Source organism: Dreissena polymorpha, chromosome 10 (assembly GCF_020536995.1).
Source record: "Dreissena polymorpha isolate Duluth1 chromosome 10, UMN_Dpol_1.0, whole genome shotgun sequence".
Classification (NCBI taxonomy): domain Eukaryota; kingdom Metazoa; phylum Mollusca; class Bivalvia; order Myida; family Dreissenidae; genus Dreissena; species Dreissena polymorpha.
In genome coordinates, this window is record NC_068364.1 from 22,065,052 (window position 1) to 22,083,271 (window position 18,220).

Genomic DNA, 18,220 nt, shown 5'->3' on the forward strand with positions numbered 1-18,220 from the left:
GATGAGAATTGTGGGACAACAGACTAAAAAGCTTATTTCAGATCACTAAAGAGTCTTTATCCAATATTTCTTAGGAAATTAGGCTGATTACCAAAACCAATAAGACAAACACTGAATAAGCAAGAGAATTTATTAAAAAATAAGTAATAATGCTCTCCTTAACACAACAACTAAACGTTTTCAGTTGGGAAATGAATTTCTCCCATCTTTGATCACCCTACCCCACCTACTCCCTCAAAAGTGTAAGAGGTAGCTCTGGCATGGTGGATATGGTGTCCACATAGTAACCAGGAGGAGGGAAGAGGGGTCATGGCTATGAAACCCAATGTGGGAGCGTTCTTTAGATCTCCCCAAAAGACACCAAGTACTGTGGTTCCACCCACGAAACGGACTCGAGAGTGTTTCATTTAAGCTTTAAGCTTTTCATGCAATCAAGCTTAAATAAATAGGTTTAAACTAAAAGTGTCAACCATAACAACAAAAACAGTGCATACCCTTTGAGTGCGAAGAAGACATAGAGGATTCTGGGTAGACATAACATGGTCTGGTTACACAGAACAGCATCCACAATCTTGTCAGCAACATATTCTGGTTTCAGAACTGGCAGAATAAAGGGAAACCTGACAAAATAAATTAATAAACTGATATATTATAATTTGTCTGCAACATATTCTAGTTCATATATTTAAAGCAACTCATAAAATGAGAATTGAGATTTCACTCAGCGTAGTATTGATAATGTTGGTCAGCAAACAAACAATCTCAAAGTGAACACCAAATTAAGCATGATGCTCAAACTCAAATAAAAACAAGATGTGTTTGTGAAACACAATGTCCCCCTATATGACGTTTGAACTTGAAGGATGACCTTGACCTTGACCCTTCACCACTCAAAATGTGCAGCTCCTTGAGATACACACGCATTTCAAATATAAAATTGCTAGCTTCAATATTGCAGAAGTGACATTACATGAGCAATTTTGACCCATATATTTGACCTTGAAGGATGACCTTGACCTTTCACCACTCAAAATGTGCAGCTCCATGAGATACACATGCATGCCAAATATCAAGTTGCTATCTTCAATATTGCAAAAATATTCATAAAATAAGCGATTTGGGCCACATATATTTGACCTCTGACCTTGAAGGATGACCTTGACCTTTCACCACTCAAAATGTGCAGCTCCATGAGATACACATGCATGCAAAAATATCAAGTTGCTATCTTCAATATTGCAAAAGTATTTATAAAATAAGCGATTTGGGCCACATATATTTGACCTCTCACCTTAAAGGATGACCTTGACCTTTCACCACTCAAAATGTTCAGCTCCATCAGATACACATGCATGCCAAAATGAAGTTGCTATCTTCAATGTTGCAAAAGTATTCATAAAATGAGCGATTTTGGCCACATATATTTGACCTCTGACCTTGAAGGATGACCTTGACCTTGACCTTTCACCACTCAAAATGTGCAGCTTAATGAGATACACATGCATGCCAAATATGAAGTTGCTATCTTCAATATAGCAAAAGTTATTGCAAAATGTTAAAGTTGGCGCAAACCAACCAACCAACAGACAGGGCAAAAACAATGTCCCCCACTACTATAGTGGGGGACATAAAAAGGAAAGACAAGTTGAGTCAGAGTATTGACTTAAGTACGTGTGTGACACTAAACCAAGAACCAAAACAAGCTGCAAATCTAAATTATCTTAGCCCCCTCGAACATTCCAATCATTGCAGTGACTTTTTTGCTTTTTATTTCAAAGTCTGTTCCTTTTGGATTGGGAAAAATACTGTCATTAACCAGGACATTGGGGGGAAAATGAATATTATAAGTATTACTAAAATATTAAATTATTTCAATTGTTAATCAGTAAAATACATATAACATTGTAAAACTGAAATTTCATACCGGTAAAATAAAGTATCTTCTTGTTCAATAAATGGATAATGTTTTTGTTGCTATTTTTTTATTGGTCTTTTTCTGGAAATTTTGTGTTGATTTAGTTTTTAATATTTATTTTTCCCATCGCAAAATAGCCCAATTTCTGTGGTAATCTTTAGCAAAAAAAAATCACTGAATGGGGCAATCGAACCTCGTCTTTGCCCCCTCAAACATTCCAGTACTGATGAAGAAGGGGCAGACAACAGTGGTGTGAATTCCCGTCCGTCCCATTGACTGCAGCTCGAAACGCAGCGACTCGTCAAACCCGACAGCTGCAAATTTACTCGCGCAGTAGTCTGCAAGGCCATTAACTCCTATCAATCCAGCGGAACTTGCAATGTTTACAACGTGACCGTGGTTTCTTTTGATCATCTCTGGCAAAAAGGCTTTGACGGTCTAAAATTAAAGAAATATTTGTTATAAATATGACGCAAAAATTCAATTTGGTTGTGTTTCAGTCACATTTATGCAATATTAGTGATACAAATGATTAAATTGGGCTCTTTCTTTTTCGGGATTTAATAGGTGGGTTTGAAATATATTTTTTCTTTCAACAGAAAGAATAAGAAATCAGACTAGTTTGGCAAAAATACTGTGACCATCAGAGTTTGTTTCAAGGCAAACAAGTTGGTGCTTGTGTTCTTAATTGATATGCAAAATAATATTTGAATATGATTAAGTCACTTACTGGCAGTCAAATGTGTCATTTATTTTTTCATCCTTTCATAACATTGGCCGATTGTAGCTACTAAGCACTTATGATGTTTCTGTATTTTTTGTGACAATTTTCCTCATTTAAGTGCCTCTCACCGATTCAGAGCTTGTCAAAAATGCCAAATATTGGTTCCTTTTGAGTTTTGTGATTATGTACGTAGTTAGTATTATGCAAAATGTCAAAGGATACTTCACACAGCTTATTTTATCCAGAAATGTTGTCAAAGGTTAGGCTTAGAATTTCAATAATTTTAATTTGAATTTACGTGTACTTTCATTATAGCTATCAATGCAAGAACACTGCTTGTCATTGCAACAAAGATTTGATTTTTTTTGTGGAAAATTGCTGTTTAACCCGCTTCCACTCTGATACTCATTTCAACCTTGAAAAATCTAATTAAATGAAAGACTTTTCTTAATGGAATAAAGTTTTAAAGGCTTCTTTTCCAAAAATAAGATAGAGATGAGCAGCAAACAGCATAATAACTGAATAGCAAGAGAATTAAGGTACTTGCAGGCAGTTATGCTGATTGCAAAAGCTATTTTTGCTTTGCTTCTACGTGGGAAAGGGTTGAACAAGAAGTGTGCTCATAGGGCAAGATGCCCCGTTTTTCACTTCCTGCATTCCACTTTTGTCTCAAACCTCTTATTACATAAAAGATGAGCCGTTTAATGGTCAAATTTGTTTTTTTATCTCTTAGTGTGACCTTGACCTTTGAGGTATGGTGAGGGGACTTTCACACGACACGTTGTCTTAAGATGGTTAATATTTGTGCTAATTTTATTTCAAAACACATCCATGTTTATGGCATATTTATGGCTGAGACAGGAATGTTCAAGATGTTTATGACAAAACTTGACCTTTGACCTCTAACTGTGGCCTTGACCTTTGGAGGGAGATGGGTGCTAAGCACTACAAGTCGTCATGGTGGTTGACATCTTAGAAAAGTTGTTTCAAAATCCATCACAATTTGGCAATGTTATGGCTGAGGGATGGACGTACAGTGCCGCTGCTATATGCCCCCAAAACGAGCGAATACAAATTATGATCTTAATAGTTTTAATTTAACAGATTTTTATAAATATTCTACTAACCCAAAAGTGTGCCATTACGTTCACTTCCATGGTTTTCTGGACCATGTTATCAGGACAATCGAGGAATTTTTTGCCCGTCACAATACCAGCATTGTTCACCAGAATGTCAACCTGTCCAACATCCTCCTTCACCTGCAATTAAATTATTTCACAGGATTATTTAGCAATCAGTTCACAACCTGAACCGTGTTTCAGCTAAAAGTTTAACAGCAACAAACACAAGCTATAACAAAAACAGTAATGACCTGGGCCGTATTCACCAACTCCTTCTTAGACTTATGAATAAAGAATAACTTGGAACCAAGAAAAATGCCTTGAGTGTTTGAATATATACAGCAATATTTTTCCTTCTTTATAAGAACTGGAAAACAACTGTCCCAATCAAGATAAAAACAAGAAATTTTCTAATTTAATGCTGTAAAAAAAAATCCGAACTGAAGGTTTCCCTCCATTTTTTTATAAATAACATTTAGTTAGTTTCTTTCCCTAACTTGACAACACTACGTTATCAATTTTAAAGTATTTGAGAGCAAACAAAGAAATACACCAAATTTCACAATATGAAGACTTCACTATGCAAATTTCCCAATTTTGTTTTTTTCCCAATTGGGCTGGTACCAGTTATTGTCCCAATTGGGCAAAAAAATCATTGATATACAAGCCTCTACTGGTGTTAATGTCATCAACAAAATGTTCTACATGAAGAATTATACAAATAAATGTTTATATGTCATACAGTTTCTTTGGCTGACATATCCTAAGTTTCAATTCTTGAGGATTACACATCTCAAGTTTCAATTTAATTAACACAGACATTATAAAGTAGTTTGATCAAGAACATTTTGCTGATTGACCAACTGACTTACCCAGAGAGTAATTAAGTTCTTACTCTCCAATTAGCTAATGGCTACAACAAAGGCTTAACAAAGTCCCATTCAGATACAAGTATTTCTTCGTTATTCCCCCATAAGATATCCAAAATAATACGAAATCAGACATAAACAGGTAAATTTGGCTACAAAAAATGTTGAGACAGGGGAAGTCCAGTGACTCCTCTATACCCCTACCGGTGAGAGTATTAAGATTTATGTATTATTTAATTTAATTGTTTAAGCTAAATTATCACCTTTGCAGCCACACGATACACATCCTCTCTGGAACACAAATTTATGGTGTATGTCTTGACAGTTACGCCAGAACTGCGGCACAAGCTCGCGGTTTCGTCATTTCCAGTTTCGTTGACATCCCAGAGTACAAGACGACAACCTAGCTTTGCAAACCTTTCAGCCATCAGACGTCCTATGCCGCTGCCTGTATTGAGAAACCAAAATATTGGAATTTCATTAAGAAATAATTTTGATTATATGTTATGGTGATTATACATGTGAACTTCAAATGTCATCAAGGCACAGGCTAGTGAAATGAAATTCAGACAATTTGAAATACAGAAATATATACATTAAATAGGATATTTTTAATTCACAATTTTTTCATAATGATACAAGCTGTTGCATTAAACGATTTCATGAAAAACAGTCTTTTTGGGGGGTCAAATTTGGATGGATATTCAGCTACATTTAAATTTCTAAACGTATATATTTTTCCCGAATGATTTCCTGAAATTCTCAATTGAAAGTTTCATTTTATTAATTATTTTCATTTATCAGTTTATCCCATTGACCAGCTTTCCTTAGCAAATATAATGTTATAAAAGGCTTATTTTCAATATGTTTGCATTTGTAGGCAAAACATTATTTCGCTATCTAAATGTCATAATGTTGTCAAAACTACCTGATTTTGAAATAAAAAAGTCTAAGGCAACAATCCCAACTGTTGAAAAAAAACAACAATATAAAGACTGCAGGGCTTTTCATCAGGAAATTGGGAAGACCGTGTCATTTAAAGTTTTTAAAACAGGGTCTTTTGTATTGAGCAGAAGTATTAACAGACACATTGTGGTGCATTCTTAAATATATTAGAACCCATTGCTTTCAATTTGAGTGATGCCCAATATGTCTAAGTAACACAAACAAAATCATCTTTTTTACAATTTGGGAAATTCCTCTATCAATTTCGGGAAAAAATGACCTTAATTTCAATTGGGAAGAAGACTTAATTAGGCCTCTGTTATATAAGAGTGAAAAGCCCTGGACTGGTCTTAATCATGGCCTTTCTAATTTTTAAAACCGTGAACAAGAAATTTAACAAGAAATTGTTTCACCTGCTCCTGTTATCAGAACCGTCTCCTTGGAAACATCTTTGCCCTGGATACTGGCTGGAAGAACAGACTTCACTATGGCAACCAGCCAATAATAGATCACGAGAGCGAGCACTTTAACAAGGTCAGTCAACTGTTCAAGGACTGACTGCGCCATTCTGGTTATGAAATGAAATAAGGGCTGTTTGTAAAACATGCATGCCCCCCATATGGGCTCTCAGTTGTAGTGAAAGCCATTTTGTAAATATGTTTTTTGTCACTGTGACCTTGACCTTTGACCTAGTGACCTGAAAATCAATAGGGGTCATCTGCGAGTCATGATCAATGTACCTATGAAGTTTCATGATCCTAGCCATAAGCTTTCTTGAGTTATCATCGGGAAACCATTTTACTATTTCGGGTCACTGTGACCTTGACCTTTGACCTAGTGACCTGAAAATCAATAGGGGTCATCTGCCAGTCATGATCAATGTACCTATCCAGTTTCATGATCCTAGGCATTAGCGTTCTTGAGTTATCATCCGGAAACCATTTTACTATTTCAGGTCACCGTGACCTTTGACCTAGTGACCTGAAAAGCAATAGGGGTCATCTGCTAGTCATGATCAATCTACCTATCAAGTTTCATGATCCTAGGCATAAGCGTTCTTGAATTATCATCCAGAAACCATTTTACTATTTCGGGTCACTGTGACCTTGACCTTTGGCTTAGTGACCTGAAAATAAATAGGGGTCATCTGCTGGTCATGATCAATCTACCTATCAAGTTTCATGATCCTAGGCATAAGCGTTCTTGAATTATCATCCGGAAACCATTTTAATATTTTGGGTCACAGTGACCTTTACCTTTGACCTAGTGACCTCAAAATCAATAGGGGTCATCTGCGAGTCATGATCAATGTACCTATGAAGTTTCATGATCCTAGGCCTAAGCGTTCTTGAGTTATCATCTGGAAACCACCTGGTGGACGGACGGACCGACCGACTGACAGACCGACATGTGCAAAGCAATATAACACCTCTTCTCCGAAGGGGGGCATAACAAGTATTTCATACTCCACAAGACTTAATGCAAATGTCCCCGTGACATAGTGGATACCGCCCTGCGACCAGGAAGCCATGTGTTGGATTCTCACTGTGGAAGCATTCTTTAGATCTCCCCCAAGACACAACCTTCCAAGTACTGGTTCTACTCAGGAAACAGACTAAATAGCCTTTCAATAATGTTTTGGCTGTTGATGCAATCAAACAAAAAATAAATATGTTTAAACTTAAGTGTATACAGGTGCTTAACTTGCATATTGTTGAGGATTGTCAACATAGCCTTGACACTGACCTAATAAACTTACATATCACAATGCCATTTATGATGAATATATAACTTTATTATAACTTAATACCCACCAATCTAATTAAATCCTATAGATACCAGTAATTAAAGAAAGATATAAGAAAATTAAAGGACACCATTGCAGCCAGTATTTGAAGAGTTTACGAATTGTAAGAATAAACCAAAATTCACTAACTTAAAAGCAAACTCTGAATCTAACTTCTTTTAAATTTGACCACAACACGTTTTGAAAAGGCCCTTATTGCTTTCTTTTATCAATATTATATAATATTAATCTATCTGAAATATTTCTTATTGTAATACAGATGATGGTATGTATCAATATCATTAACAGGATAAAATTAATTGAATACTATAAAAATGTGACAGCAAGAACAAGTTCAATAATGAATTTTGGACTTTGACCCATTAAAGGATTCATATATTAGATACTGTAGCTTTAGAGGCTAAGATAAAACCCGACTTAGTGAACATCCCTCAATGGATCTTTATAACCGATTAAAATAAATACCATCGTCATTTTGCCGCATGGGTTTATTCATGACAACATTTACTTGATAATTTTCAACACGTAACTTACCTTCCTCTGTAACAGAGTCAGAGTTTGTTGTTGAAACAGAAAGTAGTGGCTCTCGTCAATAATGTTAAGCAGGGAATCAGCTGCTGATAAAAATTGGCAGGTCAAGATGGTCCAGGTAATAACGGCTGTACTTTTTTCACAGCGCATTGCCGACAACTATCTTCGAGTGTTTTTTAAGTACAACATTTTCTGCTTGTTCTTTATTGAACAGTTTCATTTTATAAGCACCATATATTATGCCAATTTTTACCAGTTTATACAGCAGGTTTATTAAGTAATCTTCGTCGTGTCCACTTTGCTCCGTCGCTCATCGTCTAAATTATCCAATGTTGCGTTTCCCAAGCCTCCTTTCAGATAAAGTACGTTGATATTTCGAAAAAAATGAGCAAGCAATACAATATTCATTCGCGTTATCACTTTCATAACACTCTGCTTTTGTCTTACATCTTCGACAGTTGTGCATTTTGATGATCAAATAGACAATTTATTCAAGACCATGACCGTCGCTTTGCCTTATGTCAAGTCTAAACGTAAAATATTCATCGTCAACCAAAATAGAGAAGATATTTATTTTAAAACTTAATTAAAGCGAATCAAAGATACAATAATACGGACATAAAGCGTCATAAAAGTTACTAATTTGAACACACTTATCAACATTATTTAGTAAAATGATTTTTTTTTTGCTTTCGGGATATTACCGTGAAATATTTATCTCAGTAACGTAAAACAAAAACAAACATCTTCGTGAACCTATTTATTTCCTAACTTTACTGTTGAAATAAGCAGACGGTATTAACCCAGATCCACATACATATACGTACGGTTTAGGATCAATTAATATTATACATATGTACGAATGTTCTGAGCAAAATTGGGGTGACCCATGACATGACAAAGGCGGAAAGGGAGCAGAATAAGGAGCTCATTGAATTAGCCAAGGAGAAATCAAGCAACGACAACTCGGGAAAATTCCACTTCCTGGTGCGGGGCCCACCTTGGGCAAGAAAAATTGTAAAAGTCGCCAAAAAGGATTAGAAGCACAAGGAACTGTTCATTTGTTCAATACTGTTACTGTTACGAATTGTGAGGATAAGCATCCTAAAAATGTTGTTAAATGTGAGGATAAGCATCCTAAAAATGTTGTTAATTGTGAGGATAAGCATCCTAATGTAAATAAGTTGGGTTCTTCAAGTTCTTTTGGTGACAAGCATTTTAAAAACGTAAATAAGGTGAAACCCGTTAGTCAACAAGGTGATAAGTACAAAAATCGTAATCTGAAATGTGTTTATTCTAACGCAGACAGTTTTATAAACAAACTAGATGAGTTTAAAACTAGATTTATGTCAGATAAGCCGGACATTATTATGATAACAGAAGCTTTACCGAAAAACAGCAGATTTGAAATGATGAAAAGTGAAATTGCGCTAGACGGATACGATATGTTTCCTGAAAACTTTCCAATTAAAAACTCTAGGGGTATAGTGATATATGTAAATAGTGAACTGAAAGCGGTAGAAATTGACATAAATCAAAGATTTAGTGAATACTGTTGTATCAAGATTAATCTTAAAGATAACGATAAATTACTAGTTGTATGTGTCTATAGAAGCCCATCTTCAGACATGGAAAATTACGATTTATTGAACGCATTACTAAGGCACATTAGCAACCTTGAAGAAGAATCATTTTCCCATATATTAATTACGGGTGACTTTAACTTTCCAGCCATTAACTGGGAGAATAGTGAAACAAGGGATTCAGTTAGTTCAAATTTTTTGGAGTGCATAAGAGACTGCTTTCTTGAACAGATAGTAGATAAACCAACTAGATTCCGTATTGGACAGGAACCATCCATTTTGGACTTGATAATTACAAACGACTCAAACAATGTACAAAACATTAATTACCAAGACCCCTTGGGGCATAGTGATCATTTAGTTATAACATTTGACTTTGTATGTTATACTCAATATTCCAATACTAACACAATCAAGTTTAACTATAAAAAAGCTGAATTTGAGAAAATAAGAGAAGGAATGACCTTGGACTGGGATAAATTATTGGAAAACAAGGACACTAATGAAATGATAGACATATTTATGACCAAACTGAACAATGAAATGAACGAACACATACCAAAGAGAAAGAGCAGTGTGAGGAAAAACAGTGTGCCACTTAGTGAAGAAATAAGAAAATTAATTAGGCAAAAACATCGAGCATGGGAAAAGTACATGAAACATAACAACGAAGAAAACTACAAAATATATACAAGGACTAGAAACAAAGTGAAATCAATAGTAGCAAAGGAGCGTAAAAAATACGAAAAGGAAATAGCGGAGACATCCAAATCAAACTGTAAAAACTTCTGGTCATATATAAACTCAAAAAGGAAAACGCGTAGTGGTATATCGGAATTACACGAAATGAAAGATGGGAAGTTATTTATAGCTAATAGTGACCAAGATAAAGCAGACGTTCTAGCAACATTCTTTACTAGTGTATTCACACAAGAAACTGATGAAAACTTTGATAAAATGGAGAACATTAACTTTGAGAGTCTGTCAAGTGACGATGAATTTAAACCAGAGGAAGTGAAAACCCTATTAAACGAACTCGACACATCTAAGTCTCCAGGTCCAGACCAAGTTCACCCAATTGTTTTGTCAAAACTGTCAGACATAATCCAAATACCTATGTGCCATATATTCAACAGCTCTTTTAAGTCGGGTATTGTGCCTAATGAATGGAAAATTGGACAAATTACAGCATTATTCAAAAAGGGAGATAAAAAATTAGCCTCGAACTATAGACCAGTCAGTCTCACTAGCGTAATCTGCAAACTGATGGAAAAATTAATTCGTAAACGGATAGTTGATCATATGAACTCTAATGATTTATTCAGTGATAAGCAGTTTGGATTTATTGGAGCCCGATCAACCAACCTACAGTTACTCAGGGTTATGGACCACTGGACTAGTATACTAGATCAAGGAGGCGAAATTGATACAATTTACACAGATTTCATGAAAGCATTCGACAAGGTCCCACACAAAAGATTAATATACAAATTGGAAAAATATGGCATCAGCAAACAAACATGTAAATGGGTACAGAACTTCTTAACCGATCGTAAACAAAGGGTACAAGTCTATGGGAGCTACTCACAATGGCACGATGTCACCAGCGGCATTCCTCAGGGTTCCGTACTAGGACCGATCCTATTTGTGGTGTTCATAAATGACTTACCAAAATGTGTGAACTCTAGTGTTCTTATGTTTGCGGACGATACAAAAATATACCGTGAGATTTCGACTAAAAATGATCAGTTAATTCTCCAAGATGATTTGAATAAACTTTTTGAATGGAGCAACAAATGGCTGTTAAAGTTTCACCCAGACAAGTGCAAAATACTACAAATTTCAACAAAACCCCCAGAAATAAGATCATATACTATGCCCAAGTATGAAGGAGGCCTCGTTTCTCTAGAAAGAGTTGAAAATGAAAAAGATGTTGGTGTAACAATAAACTCAAAATTAAAATTTGATGAACACATACAAAACCAAGTAAATAAAGCCAACAAAATGATGGGATTAATAAGACGTTCATTTAAATTTCTAGATTTTAGAAGCTTCAGATTATTATTCAAGTCCATTGTAAGACCACATCTGGAATATGCCAGCAGTGTATGGAGTCCATCAAAAATTAAAGACATTGATAGCATTGAAAACGTCCAACGTAGAGCAACCAAAATGTTACCCAAACTTAAGGATAAATCATACGAGGAAAGACTTAAATTGATTAAACTACCCACTTTGAAATTTCGCAGACTACGAGGGGATATGATTGAAACATACAAGATCTTGAACAATATCTATGACAAAAGAACAACAGTTGGAATTTTTACTTTGAACACAAATACAAATAGAGGTCATCCATTAAAACTTTTAAAACAAAGGTGTGCACGCGACATTCGCAAGAACTTTTTCTCCAATCGCATTGTAAACATATGGAATAATTTACCAAGTGCTGTCGTCACATCCAAGAACACGGATACTTTTAAAAGACGCCTAGATAAATATTGGATAAACCACCCAATGGTGTACGATCATAACTGTGACTATAATGAAATAACCGGAGGCAAAACACCGAGACTATTAAATAGCGATGACGAAGAAGAGGCCACTACAGAGGTCCAAAAGACCTGCGGTGGTAAACCACCTAAGGTAACCTAAGGTATATGTGTGTTGTACGCAAAACTGATTGAACATATGTTTTGGTATCTTCAGATTTCCCATTCACGTTTATACAATGGATAACATTTAAATATGGTCAGTTCGTGGTATATATATGTATGTATTTCACATGATTATGAGACTTGCGGTTTTGAGGCAGAGTTTTATAATACATAACTAATGCATGGCTAATACACACCTGACTCTGTTGTCGCTGTGGCTAACGAACTAGATGTTTGAATAAATGGTTTAAAAACTGAAACGTGCATACGTATGTTTTGACTTAAATATTGTTAATCAAAAGCAGAACTCCACAATCTATAAACAAAAAAACGTTCGTTTTTGTTCTTCCAGACATTCATTTTGATACTTTGCGTACAATGTAATGTATATCGAATTAGACCAATACATTTGCAAAATCGGTAAAATGATTACTATGCTTTCCAATAATAATATGGTTTGCCACAAGTCATATTCGCATCGACTGTTTGAAGGTACAAGAACACGTTTATACAGGGAAATTCCAAATATTCAAAAAGCACAATTCAAATGATACTGCTATATGGTATTATTTATTTAAGTAGTGTAATTCTGAGTGTAATACTTACTTGCCCAGTTGAGCAGGTGGTCGAGGTTACAGATGGGACATTGCTGTGTATGGACGAACATCTTAGGCAGTGTATCCCAGTTGCTGAAAACACATTGTTCCAATTATTTGGGCGATAGTTAGCAAAATAAGAGTTATACAAATTTTTGTATTGAATTAAATATTATGTACGCGTTTTGGAGATTGCAGTCGTTTTAATAGTATAATTAGACTGAATGACACGTTTTATCTAATCCAATAAAGGCACGTACAGCATGTTTTGTTTTTTCGTTATATCTTGCCTTTTGTTTTATATAATGATATATGCAGAATGAACTGCATAATGGCGTTGGTTGTACTTTGATTGATTGCCTTCGTCACCAATGCAAATAACAAGCATATCGTCACCAATGCAAATAACAAGCATATCGTCACCAATGCAAATAACAAGCATAACATGATTTTAAATGACCTTAAAGATGACCTTAAATATTATTTCGATACAAGCAAGTAGTTAGTTAGTTGTAGGAATTTACGAGAAAAAACTCACTTAACGCATGCAAACATCAATATTACAGAAAAGTATGATCGTCTTCTGACAATTAAATAATTACATGTATAGGCTTTTAAGGAATTTATAGGTATAATTAAGCTCCAGAAACATTTTCAGGATATACGTTGTTGTTTGCTTGTATTTAACATAACCAATTAACAATATAATACAACACAATACATACAAACGAAAGATGGGGTCACAACCTTGGACGGTCAATTAAAAGCATGATTGTGGATTTAAATCGGCTGTAATAAAAGAAAAACTTTAACTATAACATTTAAACATCACGTTGCAAAAACATAACGAGAAAGGTTGATCGCCTGTGTCTTGTCAATGAAGGATCGGCTTGCCATATTGACGTTTTATATATAATCGTAAAGTGAGAATGTCGCATTTTTCAATCAATTGAAGCAGGGCCGGATTAACCACTAGGCTAACAAGACTGCATCCTTGGGCCCCCGATTTTCAAGCGGCCCCCAACGGCAGACCAGTTTCCCAATGTATAGTGTTTCTTCATTACGCCATTGAACGACTCTAACGGGATTGCAGTAGAAATTTTCTGTGTACTTTAACCAGTTTCCTGATGTATGTCGAATTGTAACCGTTTCGTTCGCTTTGATTTACTATGCTATCAGTTTTCTTTCTGTGCTGTATATCCATTCAGAACCATTAGTTTCTCTGTTTATTATACGACTTGCCCGTATGGTCATGACACCATCTGTTGCAATCAACGAATAGTAGGATGCAAATTCGGAGTAAGTGCACGTGACATTTTTTTTATTCACTCATTTTGCAGCATAGTTGATTGTCTCATTGTTGAACTTCCCAAGAGGTTGAGCGCATATTCTGGTCTTGACAAACTGTTTGGTTTCATGACAGAGTTTGAGTCTCTCACCTTGGATGATCTACGGGAATGTGCAACGCATCTAGGGGAATCTAATATTCTATTGACGAGCTCGTTAATTCAAAGCCATCTTAGAAGCGGACCAAGACAGAACCACCACCCACATAAGTGAACTGTTTAAGTTAGATGGCGGTCAATTACAGACAACTTTTCCAAACTTTGCGATCGCTTTACGAATAATTTCAGTTGATAACTGTCAAGGTAGGATGTCATTTTAAACATAATCACGCGTGAAAAACTATCTACGGAACACCATGAGGCAGGAAAGGTTGACAGAATTGGGCAACTGTCTACTGAATGTCAAGTCCTCGGAGAACTAGACGGTACACAGTTGTCGTAAAAGAAACTTACTCTAACAGCGGATTAAAAGGTTTTGTTTGTAACTAGAACTAGTCAAATACCTAAAATCTAAGCAAAGAATCAAGCACCCAACGAGAACTGCAAGGTTCATTTCTAAAATAGATCATAACTTATCAGAAAATTGCAGTGCCTTGTTATATAATATATGTCAACATGTGCAATTGAAACATATATATGGACATACTACGCAGAGAAGTTTAAATATAACTTTAAACTTTCAATTGAAACAAATATAACATATATCACATACATGAATTACTGTTACAAATTCTTAGATCAGTATTTTTTATATTTAATGAAAACGAATAATGATCTAGCTCAGTTAAAAAATTATCTAGGTTTGATACATATTTCTTAATACATGTATATATATTTTTTATATATAACTTATTTAGACATGGTGACAGTAATATAACAATATGGTTTCAATTATATTTAACAAATATAATGTCCAATTTTTTGCAAGGCCAAAAAACTAAAAAATGAAAATGTATTTTAAGCTTCATATCCATAACTAGTTACGACAGTCCGTTACGGCTTTTACTACAGCCAACATGTGTGATATCCGCATACATCGTCGGATACCCACGACTCATTAAGTCCGTTACTCTCCAGCCGGAGAGTAGCGGAATGGGCCGAACGTGGGTATCCGTCGATGATCCTATAAGGCACCGGAAGGTGGTCAGCAATCCGGAAATTTGTAGTTTTTTCCTTATTGGGAAAGTGCTGTTTACCGGTACTTTATAAAGAAGGAAAACATCGCTGGGTATAATAATTTGTATTGTATTTGTGCCTGGTATGTGTTCAAAAAATAATATCACTAATACTGTTGTAGTGCATACTGATATCAAGATATAATGTAAGATGTTATGTAAACATATGTGTTCATGTTATGTGTGCATGTATATTATTTTTTAACCGGTAAACAAACATTTTGTTGTGTTCAGTTCAATCTATGATGACGTGTGCCATTAAATGTGCAGTGGTAATTGCTATAATTTAGTTTTAGTTGAAAATCATGTTTTTTAACCTCTACATATAAAATGGGTGCATTGTGTATTATATTTACACTTATGATAAGATTAATTATATATTAACTATAAATATATTGTTAATAACAAATATCATGTATATGCAATTGAAAATTTACTGTTACCATAGCAACTGTTAACTTAACTTTTTTCTAATTAATTTTATAAACCGATGAATGCATAACGAAAATTGCATCATGAGAAGTTATGTATTTTAGTTTCAAGTTCGTAGCTATACAAAATATTAAATTTCTGAATACACAACTATTTCCAGAAAATGTGCTTACATTTTTTTTATAAACATGTTTATCATGTTACATATCTGTCTAGGCATTTATTTTTATTTTGCTGTTATGTTTTGTCTTAAAATCTTTAAAATTGTAATAAATATAACAAATAACATTTTTGTTTCCATCGCAACCATGAGTATTTATGATTTGTAATACTACAACTATTTCTGTATTTTGTAATAAATTATGTTCATCGACATACTCGAATAATGGAGTTATTATCAACACAAACTGATCAGATTTGCATCATCATGCATGTACTGATACTTATTGAATTAAAACGTCATTTCATTCAAAACGGCGCTATTCAGCGTTTTTGACAGGAAACACAAAAAACACTTTCATAATATATGCTTAGCTAAAAAAAGTCATGTTTTGACCAGATGGGTGAAAATCTTGTTCCCAGCCACATATTATTATGTGTGTGTGTTATCACGTGCAAAATGATGTAAACTAAATTACAGTCATGTATTGGTTAGTATTTCTCACAATGGTTAATGACGCACGCTACTCTGATAGCAATGTAGTAAACACCCATTCGAGGAAGTTATTTTTACTTCAAACTAATGTAACAAAAACAACCACAGGGAAGTTATGTATCAAAAACCAAAAAAAAAATTAATAATAATAAGATTGTGATGTGTCTATTGCAGAACTTCGCGTGATAGAGATCTAAACACGCATCTCAAACATTCAAATCGGTCTGAAATTATATATTGCACGAAATCAAACCTGCCTAACACTGCACCAACACGGAAGTTTTTACATACTTTTACGGGAGTCATAAGGAAGTAAAAAAGAAAAACTTAATTTCCTCAGTCTTATATATGTGTGACCAGTACCTATCAGTGAATGCTTGAGCAAGTAAAATTGTGCACATACAATGCTCTTGATCAGGACCTTGGAAATAAAAATGACAAAATCTTCAAAACATGACAAAAGAGTAATCAATAATGTAGTGTAATACGTTTTCAAGTGTTCATTTATGATGATGTCTCAAAGCACGTGCCGTCACACATTGCAAATGATGCAGTTTAGTAGAACATAGAGTGTGGTTAGTTAATAGTTCATGCCTTAACTCGTAATGTTTGCTTGCGCAACTAGTAATACCCCTGCTTTACATTAATAAAATGTAAATACTAAATGCTACAGTAATTAAGTATACGTTGAAATCTGTAAAAAAACTTAAAGATCTAATATTACCAAATGTATTTCTAATTGTTTAATCAATATTGCATTATTTTGAAAAATACACATTAGTATAATCGACCGTAAAGGCATACTTATTGGAAAAGTATGCACTTTTTTAAACATCAGCCTTTAACGTACACTAGTCGGTTCCCTTTGTTCTTCTACAATCTTTGACAATCAAATGCCCATTGGACATTTGCTGAAATAATATTACCTTTTCCGGATAAGGTCGACGTTATGATTGCCCAGGTCAAGTTATATTACAAGATAGAATGTCAAAATGAGTAAATCAGACTTTATCATTTTGTGCGGAGCATAACTTTGTCCAGAATTGATTAATGTTTAAATTTTTTTTTCAAAACGGTATTAACGGGTTGTCGCGCTAAAACACAACTTAGGAAATATTTATATTTTTAAATACAGGACAAATAAAAGAACATTAAGAAACAAACTGTGAACTTTCAACTTAGCCATACCATGAAATTGACTGATTTGAAGAGCTCCAAACATTTGAATAATCGTAATAACCATTGATTGTAGGTGGAAAACAATATCAATATAACCAAATATTATAATATTAATGTCAAATGGTGGCATTCGTAAATATTATACAACTCGTAGTAGCAGTAGAAGAAGAAGTAGCAGTAGTAGTAGCAGAAGCAGCATTTGCAGAAGCACTAGTAGCAGGAGCAGTAGAAGTAGCTGTAGTAGTAGAAGTTGTAGTGGTAGTAATAGTTAGTCTCACGGTATACACATTTGCTTTACTGTTTTTCTTTTATAATTTAGACCATATCAAGAACTCAATGTTATTTGAAAGAGTGTTCCATATGTTAACAAACTTACCAGTATTTCTGTTGCGACGTGAGTTTTATTTTAACAGGTTTCAATCGTCTCTGTTTTTAAATTGGCATAGACTAAGTCTGAACGATTTATCACTGCATACCTTTCTTAAACAGCAAATTATCACAATAAACGCATTGAAAATAAAATAACATGCACAGAAAATTGATTTATGTCGGGGTTGACCTTGTATGGTTGTGTGACCATTTACTCAATGAAATATGCAATATATAGTAAATTACTTCTTTTTAAAATGGTATCAATATTATCAATATTATAATACAAATTAAACCTAGTTATTTAAGTTAAACT

General features: G+C 34.4%; 2 protein-coding genes across 13 annotated transcripts in view; one reads left to right on the forward strand and one right to left on the reverse strand.

Annotated features, from left to right (window-relative positions):
• The window catches only part of LOC127847053 (uncharacterized), a 164,039-nt gene that overhangs the window by 58,959 nt on the left and 86,860 nt on the right, over positions 1–18,220 (forward strand). The gene's annotated exons all lie outside the window — the stretch shown is intronic.
• The window catches only part of LOC127847065 (epidermal retinol dehydrogenase 2-like), a 261,377-nt gene that overhangs the window by 10,856 nt on the left and 232,301 nt on the right, over positions 1–18,220 (reverse strand). For 2 of the 4 annotated variants that reach the window (XM_052378653.1, XM_052378654.1), the window contains exons 1-6: positions 7,916–8,050; positions 5,988–6,142; positions 4,893–5,077; positions 3,767–3,898; positions 2,109–2,353; positions 495–620 (exon numbers count right to left, since the gene is read on the reverse strand). In XM_052378653.1, coding sequence (XP_052234613.1) covers positions 495–620; positions 2,109–2,353; positions 3,767–3,898; positions 4,893–5,077; positions 5,988–6,141 — 842 coding nt within the window. In that variant the 5' untranslated portion in view covers position 6,142; positions 7,916–8,050. Of the gene's footprint in view, positions 1–494; positions 621–2,108; positions 2,354–3,766; positions 3,899–4,892; positions 5,078–5,987; positions 6,143–7,915; positions 8,051–18,220 lie in introns of those variants that run through there. The other 2 variants (XM_052378657.1, XM_052378655.1) reach the window with 2 other exon arrangements.